Below are 15,912 nucleotides of genomic sequence, written 5' to 3'. Positions count from 1 at the left end.
TGTGTGTGTGTGTGTGTGTGTGTGTGTGTGTGTGTGTGTGTGTGTGTATGTATTTATAAATGTATGTATGTATATATGTATGCATGCATGTATGTATATATGTATGTATGTAGACATGTAGATATATAGCCAGGGTTTGAATTAATAGTTATTGCTAGTTTGGTTCTGAATGACATACAGTAGAGTAATATGCAAATACATCTTTAAGTATACAAAATAATTTCAAATATACGTATATTCAAATAAAAATATTGAAGATTTTTATGAAGGTGTCTTAACCAATGTAGACAAATTTGGTTTGGCTTAATTTGCGCATATAAATACATTTCTAAGAAATCTTGGGCTTTTTTCTATAGACGTGCACCTACAGTACATGTATTTGACAATTACATTTTAGAGGGAATTTATATTCTATAATACATAACTATAATAATCACTATTAGAACTATTATTTATTACTAAAATTTTCTTTTAATTTTGTTTCAAAAATATAAATGAGAAAAAAGTTATCGACGAGGACAAACGAAAAATGGCCATAGTGAGACATCTTGTTGATAACATATTATTATAATATATTACGAGTAACTAACTATCTATAAGATAATTGATTTACCATCACACCCACTCCTTTATTTCAAAAATACAGTTATTTAAAATTTAATTTTTTGAAATTTTAAATGTACTAAAATAGTATTATTTCAAATTTTAGTGAGTTTTCAAACTACTTAGAATAATATTCTATGAATATTATCTAAGGTTTAAGAACCCCTTTTCTACTTTAAATTTTATAACTTTTTGAAAAATTTTAACGTCACAAAACCAAAATTTGAGTAAGTAACATTTAAGTTATTTAACTTTATGTACTAAAATGTTATATCTATTTTATATTTTTTTAAACCATTTTTAAGAAAATCTTTTACCCTTTAGTACAAACATTTTAATAACTGAGATAGTTCATTCAAATATTTTGAAATAAGTATATCAAAATTTTCCAAACAACGATCCACTAAATTATATAAGAATAAATAATAATAATCTTTTTATGATATACTGAATAATAATAATAAACAGTAAAAAAACCAGAACTTTGTATTACTCCGTAATAATTTCAAGAATCAGAGTTTGAATAAATATATTATTAATAAAAAAAAAATATTGGGATAAGTATGCTTGGCGAATCATTCTGTATATAGTTGTCCACGTGTCATCGTTAACTGCATCGGCGACACAATTGACCTAAGACATACATGCATAATATAAATAATACGAACCTTTTACTTCCCCCGAAGAGAAAGGGTCAAATTCCGTGGTCTTCCTTCCTCCCTAATCATCATGGAGAGTCCAGATTTCGTTGATAATTCTTTGGGATTATCATTTTTGTTCCCGTTTCTTCATATTCCGTTTGAATCGGCGTGCGCTTCCTCGGCGGCGGCGGCGGTGGCGCTGGTGGGAGGTGGAAGCTACTAGTCACGTGCGTGTTGTACTATGCGCCACTGGAGTGGGTTTCCGATTCAAAAAATCGGTTTCGGACGCGAACGAATCGCGACAGAACTGCGATACGCGTGGCACCGGTATTACGTAGGTACCTCTACACGACTTTGTACTTTATAATATAAATTCACGCGCCACAACGTCGGTCCGAGGTTTCGTTTTCGCCGTCAACTATTTTGTATGCGAGTTTTTTCGATTACTGTTTAGAACAGGAAGATTTTTTTTTCGAAAAAAATTAGTTTCAATTTCTGACGATCGATACATTTTAATATTATTTATGATTATTTACGCGCCCCAACGCGACGTGAACATAATTAACCCTTTTATATGCGGTCTCATTATATGTAATTTATAATAATAATGATAATGATAATTGTTTAAATGTCGAGCAAGTATTACATATAATATTAATTTATTATCGTAATCACTATCATTTTATATTATCATCATTGTCGTTATATTTTTGTCTTACAACGGACAGTTGTCGATCACCGCATTGTTCACGCAGATAATAAGAGTCAATAATATAACAATCATCTTGCTACGCCGCCGTCATGATGATGATGGGTCGTCGTCAGCTCGAGCTTTTGGTGGCCACGCTTGCCTTGATTAACTGCCGGACGGCAGCCAGGATTTTTGTCGAAGGTAAAACAAGCGAAAATATAATTATAATTAATACATATTTTATTCAAACATGTCCTCTGCTACATGTGCATAGGTTACATTTGTATAAGCATCAGTTATATGGCCCATAAATCATAAATATATATATATATATTTTTTTTTTTTTGTAAGATTCCACTCAGTTTTAATAAAAAGTAATGTCGAACTGCATCATTCCAATCATTACATACTATATATATTACATTTACTAACGAATATCAGTCGACGGTTGGCAGAAAAATAATTTGTGTTTTTTATGTCTAAGTAGGTATATTACTTTAACAATAATTTTTAAAATAATAATATAAAAATGTGGCTATTTATCAAAAATTAATAAATAGCTACCAATTTAAAGATTATAAAGTTAAAGTTTATAAGTAATTACAAAAAATATGTATATTAATATTGTTATTCTAAATCGATCATTCAATTATTATCAACTAAAACTAATATATTTTATGCGTTCTATGGAATGATCGGATCTGGTGCAATTCGAACAATTTTGTCATTACATCAAATGAAAATACACTTGAAATTATTTTTTAATTTTTATTATTTTAAAAATATTTTGTACGAGGTTTTGTTTATTTGTGTATGCTCTTTGGCAGAACAGCATAAAAAAATAATTAAAAAAAGAATACTGATCCTAAAATGTTTAATTTAAATAGGTTGAATAAAAAATAAAAAAATAATTAATTAATAATGAGTAAAAATGTTAATGTAAATTAAACATACTAAGAAACAGAAATATCAACCCTTTATAAAAAGGGTATTTCTCTATAATCTTAGTAATATATATATATATATATATACCTAACCTAACGCCGCTCTCTTCCCCCTTAGGACAAGTATTAACCATACAAGTTTTTATTATTTTACGACATGTTTTGTCTTGTAGCTATAGGTTCGTCTTTATGTTCAATTAGCGATAAAACTACTGTATTATACGGTTGAAAAGATCAAGTGTCTTTGCTTTTTATATAATTATTAGGCGGGTACGCAATCAGTACACGTAGTATGTTATATGAATTTATATACATTATAATAAATACGTGCGTTATTAATGAGCGGTATAAAAAATCAAACTAAATGCACATGTGAATCGATACTTTATAATACTGACGATTATATAGTGATTGAATATGTAAGCGCGGTAGCACTTGGCACGTTCTAACAGATTATAGACTTATCGAAGGTGTATTGTGACACATTTATATAAATAATAAATATATTAAGTATAATATGAACACTATATGGATTTTAGTGTTAAATGTAGAATTTATGAGATTTGCATATGAACCGTGTATAAGCGATTTATAGTCAACAAAGTTAAACACTTGTTTTGTTGTCAGTGAATTTAATTTGAATTTAATTTTAGATTTTAGCAGAGCAATGAATGACGTAGGAATTCGTTTTACAATAATGTTTGTTGCTTTTTTTTGTGTCTGACGTCATCTTTAAGAGAAGAAAAAATACTTGAGTCTTCAAAATGTTCAGGGTGGTTTGTAGTATTAAATAAAATTGAATCGTTTTTCATGTGTAATAGTTTATCACTGAATTCAAATTTAACACATCAATTACATAAATATACCTACTGAATGATAAAGTACATTAAAAACCTATAATACAGTAGAATGACTATACCTTCAATTATTTTTTTTTAAATGCAATTATAGTATTTGCGCACCTTAGATCAGTTTCAAATAAAATCAATTTGTATATTTTAAATATAATATAATAATTAGATCACAATTTTTTTAAGAAAACCACGACTTATACTTACAGGTTATTAATATTATTTTTCTTTCATAAATTATTTTAATTATAAGATCAATCATTTTTCTTGTTATTAAATTAAAACAATATTTACCGGCTAAAATAATTAATAACGTAAATACATATAGGTATATATTAATGTAAATATCTAATAAAAAAATCTTAAAATCAAAATATTTAAACATAATAAAAAACCAGATAAGTCGCTATATATTGATTATAAAGTGTCAAATAAACTTCATTATATTAAGTAGGTCATTGCAATATATCTATATATTAAATTTGAATTTATTGATAAATCATTGTTAACCTATGAAAAACGATTCTGGGCGCTGAGTTAAGCCGGTCTTTAAAAAAAAGTCGAAAGATATTTTATTATATATTTATATCGCTATTAATAATTTATTTTTTTTATAATTAATACAATAAGTTTAACTAATTTTTTTCAACAATAAATCACATACATTATTTAATAATTATTGTAATATTATAATACATAATTTTAGGTTCTCTCCTAACTGTTAATAACGACTGATTAGTCATTTCAGAAATATTTTAGAACAGTATGAATAGATTCATCGTATAATTAACAAAAAAATAATTTATATATTTTGAATTTATCGTTGTGTATAGTAAGTGCATATTATAATGCACTAAGTAAAAAAAAAGTTCCAAGTCCTTAGAAATAACTTATTTTTAATTACAACAAAATAACTAAAATTTTTTACTGTTTTATGATTAAATGTCCAATTTTATAAAAATTTAAAATTAACATGTCTATAAAAAAAATATGACTTTTATATTTTTAAATTATTATAATAACAACTTATGTGGAATCTTTTAATACATTTAAAAACTCAAATCAACATTTACGGAAAAAAAAAACTAAAAAATTTAGAAAATTGAATTTAAAGTTAGTCTGAATATTTAGTAAATTTCATTGTATACAGAAAATAATTGTTTAAGTCAACATTTCTCAACCTTTTTACTTTGGCGGCCCCTACATATATTTTTTTATATACTGGCATAGATAATTGTTAATTACTGTAATAGTACTGTATACAATACAATGTTTTATATTTATTGATTTTATTTTTTCATTACTTTATTTTAATATTTGAGCTTTTAAATTTTTGTATTAATTTAAATTTTAAATCATACGTTGACGACCCTAATTAATAAGTTGACGATCACTAAAGGGATCGAGACCCTAGGTTAAGAAAAACTGGTTTAAGTAGTTAATAGAATGTTTCAAATTCCTACGATTAATATTTTTTTTAAATTAAAACAAAATAACAAAAATAGAAGAAGTCATTTTTTACACGTATTTATGTATCTTACATATTTTTTCTTTTGATTTCTTGAAATAAATCTTATGAGAAATCTTGTATTTTCAAGCTATAAATATTAAATCAAATATTGAATGATTTTTTAACAGCAAATAAAATTTTTGCGATTTTGATGAATTTCGTAAAATGTATACCTAACTTAAATACTTAACTGCTTAACTAAACACACAATTTCTGTGTCTATGAATTTTGTGTAAAAAAAAACTTATGAAGGACTTAGCATTAAATTTTCAAGTTTTTTCACTCACATATAAAAATTTTATTATTTATCCAAAATATTTAGATTATGTAAATAAACAGTACAAAAAGAATTATAACATTTTGTATTTGATATTATCATTTCTAAAGAATTCTATTACAATTATTTTGTTAAAATATACAAATTTTCAACAAAATAATTTCAAAACTTACTAGTTTTGGGTAAAATCACCGAATTTTCTTAACTTCTATAACTTTTTTTTTTGTTTGTTTCTTACAGATAATTTTTAAATTTTCAAATCCTTCTACTCCCCACAAATACCAACAAAATCCAATTTTCCACCTAAAACTAGCCACAAACTCTTAGATTAAAACATTCTTCATTCTTCAAACACAAAACTTAATGATTAAAAATATACTTATTGATCTGTTCAGAATCTAGAAAGTTTTTAATCAATTTTTATACTGTTTAGATAATATTACTAATGAGTTATGACTAAGGTAAGGATAGTATAGGATTTTGCATTTTTTTTAGGATTTACAGGATATAACTTTTCAGGCACAAAATGTGATTTGATCATCTACGAGTTCAAATATATCGTTTTTATTTTACATTTTTTGTACTTTTTTGATTTGAAGTCATTTTTAGCATTTTTAGGTCATTTTTTCAATTTTATGGGCATTTTTTATACTTAAATGAAATCTGGGTAATATTTTTATAAATTTTTTAATAGATTTTTTAAATGACCATTATAAATTATTGTACAAACATATAAAGATACAAAATTAAAATTAAATCGTAAACATATTTCCAAAAAATATTTAATATTTCAAAATACCAATCATTTGTATAATATAAAATATACTCGTTAGACTAATCGAGCAATAACCAATAATAATGTTCGATTACGTATTATCTTTATCAATTTATTATTAAATTAAATTTAGTTTAAATTTAAATTTTAGTTTTATAATATTATTTTATTTCAAAATATATTGATTTCAGATTAAATGACACTAACTATTATACCAAAAGATGAATTTATTTGTATACTTAAAATATAAATTATTATTTATGCCTAATTATGACTAATTTACGTTTGTAATTATTCACAAATAATCATATTATTCGCTATGAATGTTAAATACAAGATTTGCATAAATATTATAAATATAAAAGTACTTTTAATACTGCTATGTACCGCACACCTTTAGTATTTACATAAATAAAGATAAGAAATATATAAAAGTTAAGTTTGTTATATTACTATTATAAAAACATTTGTAAAAGAATTTATATCAACATTATCTACATTTAAAAAATCATCTAGTTTTTTGTCTGTCGTTTGAACTCATTTAATTAATCTAATTATTGACGAATGTCTATATGATAAATCTTTGTATTTTAGAATTAGATTCATGTATAACAATGAAGTCCATTGAGCGATACTATATTCGTTTAAATTTTACGCCGAGAGTAAAAAAGTATATTTAAGTATATTCTATATTTTTATTTTATAGTTAGGCATCGTAAGTAATTTTTATATGCAGAATAAGAAATTAAGTATTTCTTACGTTCAAGTTTTTTTATTTTAGATGAACTAAGCAATGAATATATTGATTTTACAACAATATATGTTTTTTCTGTGTGTCTTCTAACACTTATTAAAGCAATAAAAAAACTTATAATTTTCAACTTCAATATATTTCCTGATAGTTAAGTAATTCTAGTTCTAATTTGATAATTTTTTAGAAAGGAAAAGTAAAAAACTCCCAGTACTTAAAATGATATACTATCTTAATAAATAAGAAAAATACGCAAAAATTTAAGGAAAAACGAGAATTTTTATTAAAACCAGTCTTTGACAAAATCAATTTTTTCAGTTGGATGTAATCCAAAAACAAATAATTTATTACTACTGAACTTAAATACTTTATTTGTTCACCAATTATTTTTATTGATATTTTTTATAAATTATTTAATTTTAAAAATGAGTTTAAATTTTGACAATATTTATCTAAATCACGAAGATTTGAAAAATGTAAATTTTTTATAGGTTTCTTCAAGTAGCTTACACTAAAACCAAAAAATTTAAAAATATTTAAACACAATTTTTTTTATAGATATTTAAAGTTTAATCTTTGACAAGGAAGATTGATTTTAGTCGTTTTGTTAAGATTTTAAAATGTTATTCGAGGAAACTTTAAACTTCTACAGATATTATTATATTTATAAACATAAAAAGTGTTATTGAAACTAATTGTAAACACAAAGTTTAAATAATAATAAAAATAAAAAGCATGAATGCATTTTCAAAATATTTAAATAAATTGTATGCAAATTCCTATTTATACTATGAATCTATTCACATATTTTTATAGTAAGCTGATATTTAGTTTAAAATTAATTAAAATAATATAATATTAACATATTTATACTTTTTTATTTTTTTGATTATAATTAAATATTAATCGTATAATAAATGCAATGTTTTCCGAAAAATTAACTCAGACTGCCGTGTAAGTGTGTAATTAATAGTAGAATAAATATAGCAACATAAATACATTATAAAATATACTTAGTAATATACTCTGATAGACAGACTTCGTTCAGAATCGTTTTTTGTATGTAATGATTTGACATTAAATTCAAATTTAACACATTCGTTACAGTGACTTACTTAATTATCTAACCAACGCCTATAACCAAGAAAACTTAAGTATACCTATACAATTAAATAATACTTAATTTGAATAAAAATTAATAATGTAATGTAATTTTTTTAAATCGTATAATCGTTACAATTATTAAACGTGTAATATAAGTTACTAACACAACGACACAAGTACCTTGCATTGTTGATGGGTTATATATGTCGCATCCACATAGTGAAATTATTCATTTCATGAACTAGATATCCAGATTGAGAAAATCCTAAAATTTTGACGAAAATACATTATATGGACATCTATTTCATATAATGGACAATACCTATATTATGTATTTTTTGTAATTATTATAAAACAATTAATTTTGGTATTTACCATTAAATTATATTATATTATATTTTTATTTATTTTTCATAAAAAAATATGATAAAATATAATATAATATAATTATAATATACGAGTATAATTGTATAATTGTATAAATTGTATATTTTATTTTATAAATGGCAGTGTTACCTATCAAGTATAATATTCTTATTATTTATTTTTTCATTACAATTGATTATGAAATAAACTATTACCTATAGATTTACATAGCATGTTATTTTTAAGACATGTACTCTGACTTGATTTGCAAGGAGTTTTCACCTAACACGAACAAGACAAAAATCCTTACCCTCCTAAAATGTTTTTAATAATTTTTGGCATTGAAAATTCAACATTTTTATCAACTTGATCATTAGTGACAAATTGAATTGTTGATTTTTTCAAACATTTACTGCTAAACCATCCTTTAAGTAAATTATATTTTGTTCCAAGCTTATGCAATCTTTTTTGTTTTTGTTTCGTTATCACATAAATTATATTTGGTGAATTTATAGGTTCCCTACCAACTTTCGGTACTCTGAGTATAATGCACTAATTAATTTCAAAATCGTCTGCTCTCTTTATGTTTCTCAATTAAAAATTATTTTAAATTAAGATCTAAAAGAACATTTTTATTGTATAATATTATCTACCTTGATCATTTTCTCTATAATTTGACTAACGTGTCCAAGTTTACGTTGAATTAATATTATTCTTTCTGGAATCGCATAATTGACAGATAATTTTATTATTTTCAGCAATTTCCGATAATAGCAATCTCACTTCAACTTAACAAATGCTGCAGGAAATTGAGCGTTTTTCAATTTCTTTTATCTGAGATCTTCTCCATTGTTAATTTCTTCAACAGATCAAATGATAAACTTGACGTGATTAGTCAAATTTTTAGGTCATTTCCAAATAAAGCTTTATAAAGGCTACGTCCAATTGTTCGATGAAATGAACTATTTTCTTAAAATTAAACAAAATTTAAACCAATGTTCCACTTTTTGGCTTTGGTTTCAGCTATCCATGCTCGTAATATCCTGATTAGACCTCTCACTACTTCTCTGACTTAAAGAGTATATCTAAGGCTTATTGTCATACTCAATCGTCGTGCAAAAATAAATAATAAGAATATTATTTTATAATAATACTTTATAGTTCATAGATAACACTACCGTTTATAAAATATAATATACAATTACATGTAATATAATTTATTGACAAATAACAAAAATAATTGTTTTTTATGATTACACGAAGTACACAATATAGGTATTGTGCATATAATGTATTTTCGTCAAAATTCACGATCTAGACGAATTTCATTATCTGGATATCCAGTTCATGAAATGAGTAGTTTCACTATGTGGATGCGACATATATATAGAGTGTATTTTTGCGTATTATTTATTTATATATATATTATGTGTATTGTGTAATGTACAAATAAATACGTTATCATATAGACCAAGCGTATTGGACGTCAGTGGGCAGGGCCGAGTTGGACGAAGCTCTAAATGTGGCGATCAACAACAAAGTTGCGAAGAACGTGATCCTGTTTATCGGCGACGGGATGGGACCAAACACAGTAACAGCTACGAGAATTTACAAGCACGGCGAGAGCGGACGATTAACTTTCGAAAAGTTTCCGCACATGGGGCTGCTCAAAGTGAGTACTTATTGCAAAACTTTGGTTGTAATATTACATTAATATTGTTGTCATGTTAAATATCAATAATTCAATATGGTATATTATACACGGAGTAGGTCTTACAGTAGTAAACAACAAATAAATAGCAGCAAATAAAAAGTTTTGTACATAATTTATATCATAGAGCAACGTTTAAAAAAAAAAATATATACATATAGTTTTTATTGTTTTTTTATTTACTTTTTTGAATGAAAATAAAAATTTTTAATTTTATAATTTAAAGCAGAACATTTTTTTTTCAATAATTTCAATAAATAAAATTTATGAATGAGTGGCAATTTAGTTATAAGATATAATATTGCATAATATATACAATATATGTTGGCAAGTGGCAATACGGGTACACAGTGTCGTGAATTGTGATCCTTAAGTGATCGAATAATATCAAATAAAAATAATATTTTATACAATACGTTACAGGCACGGAAACAGTCACTAAATCGTTTTTTCAACCAAGGTCACCATTTTCAATGGGTTCATATGATTATTGTTAACTATTGTTGTTATCCTATAATTGTCATACAATTATTATTGGGGTTAGGGATTAAAAGAAACGATTTTATATAAATTCCATACTATCTCGATGCTGGTGACACACGATATGTGTAGTATTGTATACTTTTGTCACAACACATAGCAATAAAATTATAGTTAAGTTGTTTTAACAAATATTGTAAACGGAATTGTATTATATATTATGTACAATATGTATGTACGAGTATATATTGTACAACAGACACCTAACCGTTAGTATCTCTGATAAACGCATTCTTTCGCTATAGTTGTCGTTAAAATACGATTTGTTGTCTACGTACCTACATAATGTTAAAATTAATTTTATTTAGCGTCTGATCGTTTTTACAATCCATAAATATTTACATAATTATTTTGGGAGATATTATAGTAAATTATTATAGATTGTTCTTTTGGAAAAAAAAACATTTTAATATAAATAAACTTAATTGTTTTTAGCTTACGATGTGTTTGTTAATCTATTATTAAATTTAAATAAGGTATAAACAAAAGCAATATGAATATTAAATTATTACTAATTATTAAATTTGTTAATTAAATTTAAAAAAAAATTATTTTCGTGATTAAACTGATTAGCAACCGATTTATTATTACAATTTATTACTACTCAGAGCAAACAGTTATTAGATAATGACTAATGACTATGTTATATCATATATATATATATATATATATGGATACAATAATATATACTATGAATAATAAATTATAATTTTAGAATATGATTCTTATCTATTTTATTATGCGAATATAATACTATTTTATATAGTATTATAATTATTAATTATATCTTCTTCATTCTAATATTTTTTTATAATGTAAATATCATTAAATATTCAATCAACTTTTCTAATGATCATTAAGCGTGTGTGTCAATATTAATTTTACGATTATTTAATTTATTTAACTAAAACACGAATTCATTACAGAATACAACTTCGCACATAAATACACTGTAAGAAGTACTATCTATTACTAATACTGGTCATTTTATGTAAATTTAAGTACAGTAGCTAAATGAATTTATTTACTGTGTATAGAATAAGAAAATTAGTCATAATTAAGTAGGTATAGGATCATGTTGTTTATACAAACTTCTGTGTTTCTGTGTAAATTGTAATTAATGATATTGCATACACGGCATATTATTACATATTAATTTTATACTTAAAAATATGTAAATTTGTTACGATTCAATTACTAAAAACATATTTATTTATAAATCTCTTATTTAAATTAAAAATTGTCAATATTCTAAAGACAATTTCGGTATGAGAAATTTAATATCACGATTTTTAAACATAATAGTTATAGTCGACTTTATTAATCAGATAATATGTGTTAGTTATCTATTAAATATTATAGTGTATTATTAAAAATTCGTTTTAATAATATTTTTAAATTATTCATTTAATTTTTTATAAAATATTTCACTATAATAATACTTTTAAGTACTTTTTTTCTTAAATTGTTACTACTCTAGTTAATTATTTGACAACTTGATAGTTTACAATAATATGATGTTATGGTCTATCTAGATAAGTAGGTCATATATTAAGTTCATTGTTGTTTGCATATTAACGTATATTATATAGTTATTAGTTATTACTAATTTCTAATTACTTGTTAAAAATCAATGAAAGATCTCATTTTGATTGGTAACTAATATTTAATATTTTCATGGCAATTATCATTGTTTGTTATCTAACTATATTTAATACCTTGTGATAAGTATATTCATCAAATGAATATTATAGACGTATAAATATACATTTAGTGAAAATATATTGCGATTGTGCACAAAATATTTGTCATACAATTAATGTTAAAAATGTTTCATATTCGGGATATGGTTACACAATTATTATGCTTCGGATATAGTTTAATTTCCATCGAGTATTAATTCGTCATACGTTGGATAAAAAACATAATGACATGCCTTTTGTTACACAGAAACAATTTACCTCCAAATCAAATTAAAAAAAAAAAAAAATGTCAATCTGTAAGAATATGCCAACGGGAACAAACACAATTGGTTCAGAGACGGACACAATCGACTAAAAACACTCACGAGACTTTAGTAATATTTTTTAATATTCTTAACAGTACCTAATCGCTCATTTATCGTTTTTAATAAAATTATTTTTTTGCTTAATTTTAATTCATTACAAAACAATATTTCTTAACATTATTTATGGTTTTCAATTTTTAAGATTTTTATTTATTTATTTATAATAAAAAATATTTATAATTTTATTCTCAAAAACAGAATATTCTTCAGAACATTTGATATAAAAAAAATTAAATTTGAAGTCAATAATATTTTAATTATTAGTACCTATACGTTATAGGCAAAGGACTTCTAGCATTCGTTTATTTGTTTAGCACGATTTTAATAAAGCCTAGCTAAAAACAAATTTGATTTTCATGCATGTTAAGACAAAACTTTATCTTAGCGTTTCATATTTTTGTTTTTATGTTTTTGAGGGAGTTTAGAAGAATATGCTTGCATATTTTATATTTTTTATCCAAGTTTAAAATTTTTGAAGTTAATTGGAGTGAAGTGGTATTTATTAAAGGTACTTACCTCCCAAAATATTGGTCCACTACTCCATTTATTTAAATTAATACTATAATAAATTTATAGATACGCAAAAATTATTATTTTTTTTCACAATAAGAAGGTGTAAGTGAAAAATTGAGAGATTCAAATATGTGGTAATTATATGAGTAACATATACGGGATCATAGTGAGTAATATTTAGTATAGTTCTGAAAATTGAAGTTAATACCAATAAATTCTTTTCAAAAAAATGGAACATGAATATCATTAATTATTCAACATATTGATTAATCTGCAGAGAGCTTGTAATATTTAAGTAGAAATTTACTACATATTCTTAAAAAATCTAAAAATAAAAATGAATATATGTGTTTTGAACAATATTCGTCGAAAATACAATGATAATAGGCACATTTACTGTAAAATAATATAATATATTATACCTATTATATTATGTTAGTTTTTTTTTTTTTTTTTTAAATAAGATTTTAATGAATAATTATTATATAATTATGTTAGTTAATAAACGCGCGACGTCATCCTTTGAATTTCAGACATATTCGGTCAACAAACAAGTTCCGGACGCAGCGAGTTCAGCAACTGCAATGTTCACTGGTGTAAAGGTTAATCAAAAGATTATTGGCTTAGACGCAAATCACCACATTAACGACACAAGTTACTGCGACAATGCTAATTCACAGAGCATTGGACTCGATTCGTTGGCCACGTGGGCGCAAGATGCTGGAAAAAGCACCGGTATGATACACTTTAAATTAATATTAAACATTTTTAAAATTTTTGTTAGGTATAGCATTAAATTATATTTAAATACGTCAATTTAACAATTGATCATTTAATCGTAACATTTTGATTGTAATAATTAAGATTATGTCGAGCACTATACTTAAACAATACCCACAATTAATACAAAGAATTTGGGCGTCATGCATCTTATTATCAAAGACGTAGGCATTAACTAGCTAAAAAGTTAAAAATGTTTAGTATATATGGAAATAAAACATTAACTTTAAATTTAAAAAATAAAACGTATTTTTATTATTGAGATTAACAAAATTAATTTTTACTTAATGAATTTGTGTTCACCTAATTTAACTTAAATTGAGTTAATTATTTTAATTAACTTGCCCCTTTACATATCATATACGTAAGGTCATGACATGATATCGGCAAATATTATGTCTAATGAAATAGATAATGTCTATAATCGTAAACATTTTATAAACTTTACAATTATTTTTTTCGAATTTTAATACCATAATATATATATTATTTTAATAAAACTATTATTTAATTAATTTATTGTATAAAATAATTCTGAAAAACTTTTATATTATATAAAAAAAGACATTTTAAACATAATTTATAAATATTACTTAATATATTAGCATACCTACATAATATCAATTCAACTTGTATTAACTCACTATTGTTAAATGTCAATTATCATACATTTTAGTCGCTTCCTGTACATTTATTAAATCAGCACTGTGCACAATTTATGCCTGAATGGATAGTTTTTTACTTCACTATCTAACATTGTTATTCTTCCGGTTTCTTAAATTATTCACTTTAATTTTTACAAAAGCCAAAAAATTGTTTTAAAAAAAAAAATTGAAGTTAGTCATTTTCATCTTGTAATATCTACGCTAATCAATAAGAAACTATTCTTATATTTGAAAAATATATGATCAGCATTTGTAAATTTTGTTTAAATATTTTATATTTGATAAAATTTTTAGTAATAGAGTTTTAACAGAGTGATGAATTTATTAATTTTACAATATTTATGTGGATTATTTATGAGTATTTCTACAAAACCACACTAACTAAAAAATTGTATAAAAGATAAAAATGCTTCGTTATTCAACTTTCAAAGTGATTTCTGATAAAAAATTGTAACATAATTTTATTATTAGGAAATCTATTACAATAATTGAACAATAAGCTTAATTTATATAATATTGTATACATCATGGGAAATACAAAGTGAAAAGACCTCCCAGTTCGTCAAATAAAAATATTTGATTTAGTTAGTATTTTTTATCGGTAGAAATTAAAAATTCACAATATTTTTAAAAATAAATGGAAAAAAAATGTAAGAGAAAACGAAAATTTTTTCTTAAAAACGGTTTGAAATAATCTATTTATTTTTTTCGTAATTATTTTCAAAAACGAATATCGATGAAAAATGTTTTACTTGATCAAAAAATTTGAGAACTTAAAGCAAGGTTTCTCATAAGTTTTTATAATAGTTTTAAATAATGTACATCATAGGTACGAATATACGATTTTTTTTATAAACATATGAATTTTAATTTTTGAGAAAGTTCGTCAAATGTAGTTTAACATTCAAAAGTTTTCAACTTTTATAGTTAAGACTTAAAAATTAAATACAAGTTATCTCTTAAGTAGTTTATATTAAAACAAAAACAATTTTATGCTATTGCTTATGTATAATGAATTATTGATTTCATATTATTAATAGTAAAAATAAATTTTCTTCTCTGTAATAATTGATAGCATTATGTATAATATATAACAATAATAGACTGACAGTCTGTCAAATT

General features: G+C 23.8%; 1 protein-coding gene across 2 annotated transcripts in view; it reads left to right on the top strand.

Moving 5' to 3' along the window:
* Positions 1-1,559: 1,559 nt before the first annotated feature.
* The window catches only part of LOC112597770 (alkaline phosphatase-like), a 28,877-nt gene continuing 14,524 nt past the window's right edge, over positions 1,560-15,912 (top strand). For both annotated transcript variants that reach the window (XM_025343969.1, XM_025343968.1), the window contains exons 1-3: positions 1,560-2,136; positions 9,983-10,185; positions 13,879-14,080. In XM_025343969.1, coding sequence (XP_025199754.1) covers positions 2,046-2,136; positions 9,983-10,185; positions 13,879-14,080 — 496 coding nt within the window. In that variant the 5' untranslated portion in view covers positions 1,560-2,045. The remainder of the gene's footprint in view (positions 2,137-9,982; positions 10,186-13,878; positions 14,081-15,912) is intronic.

The sequence above is a fragment of the Melanaphis sacchari genome, unplaced genomic scaffold (assembly GCF_002803265.2).
Source record: "Melanaphis sacchari strain LSU unplaced genomic scaffold, SCAv2.0 Contig43_pilon_pilon, whole genome shotgun sequence".
Taxonomy (NCBI): domain Eukaryota; kingdom Metazoa; phylum Arthropoda; class Insecta; order Hemiptera; family Aphididae; genus Melanaphis; species Melanaphis sacchari.
This window is presented reverse-complemented; position numbering and strand designations above follow the sequence as displayed.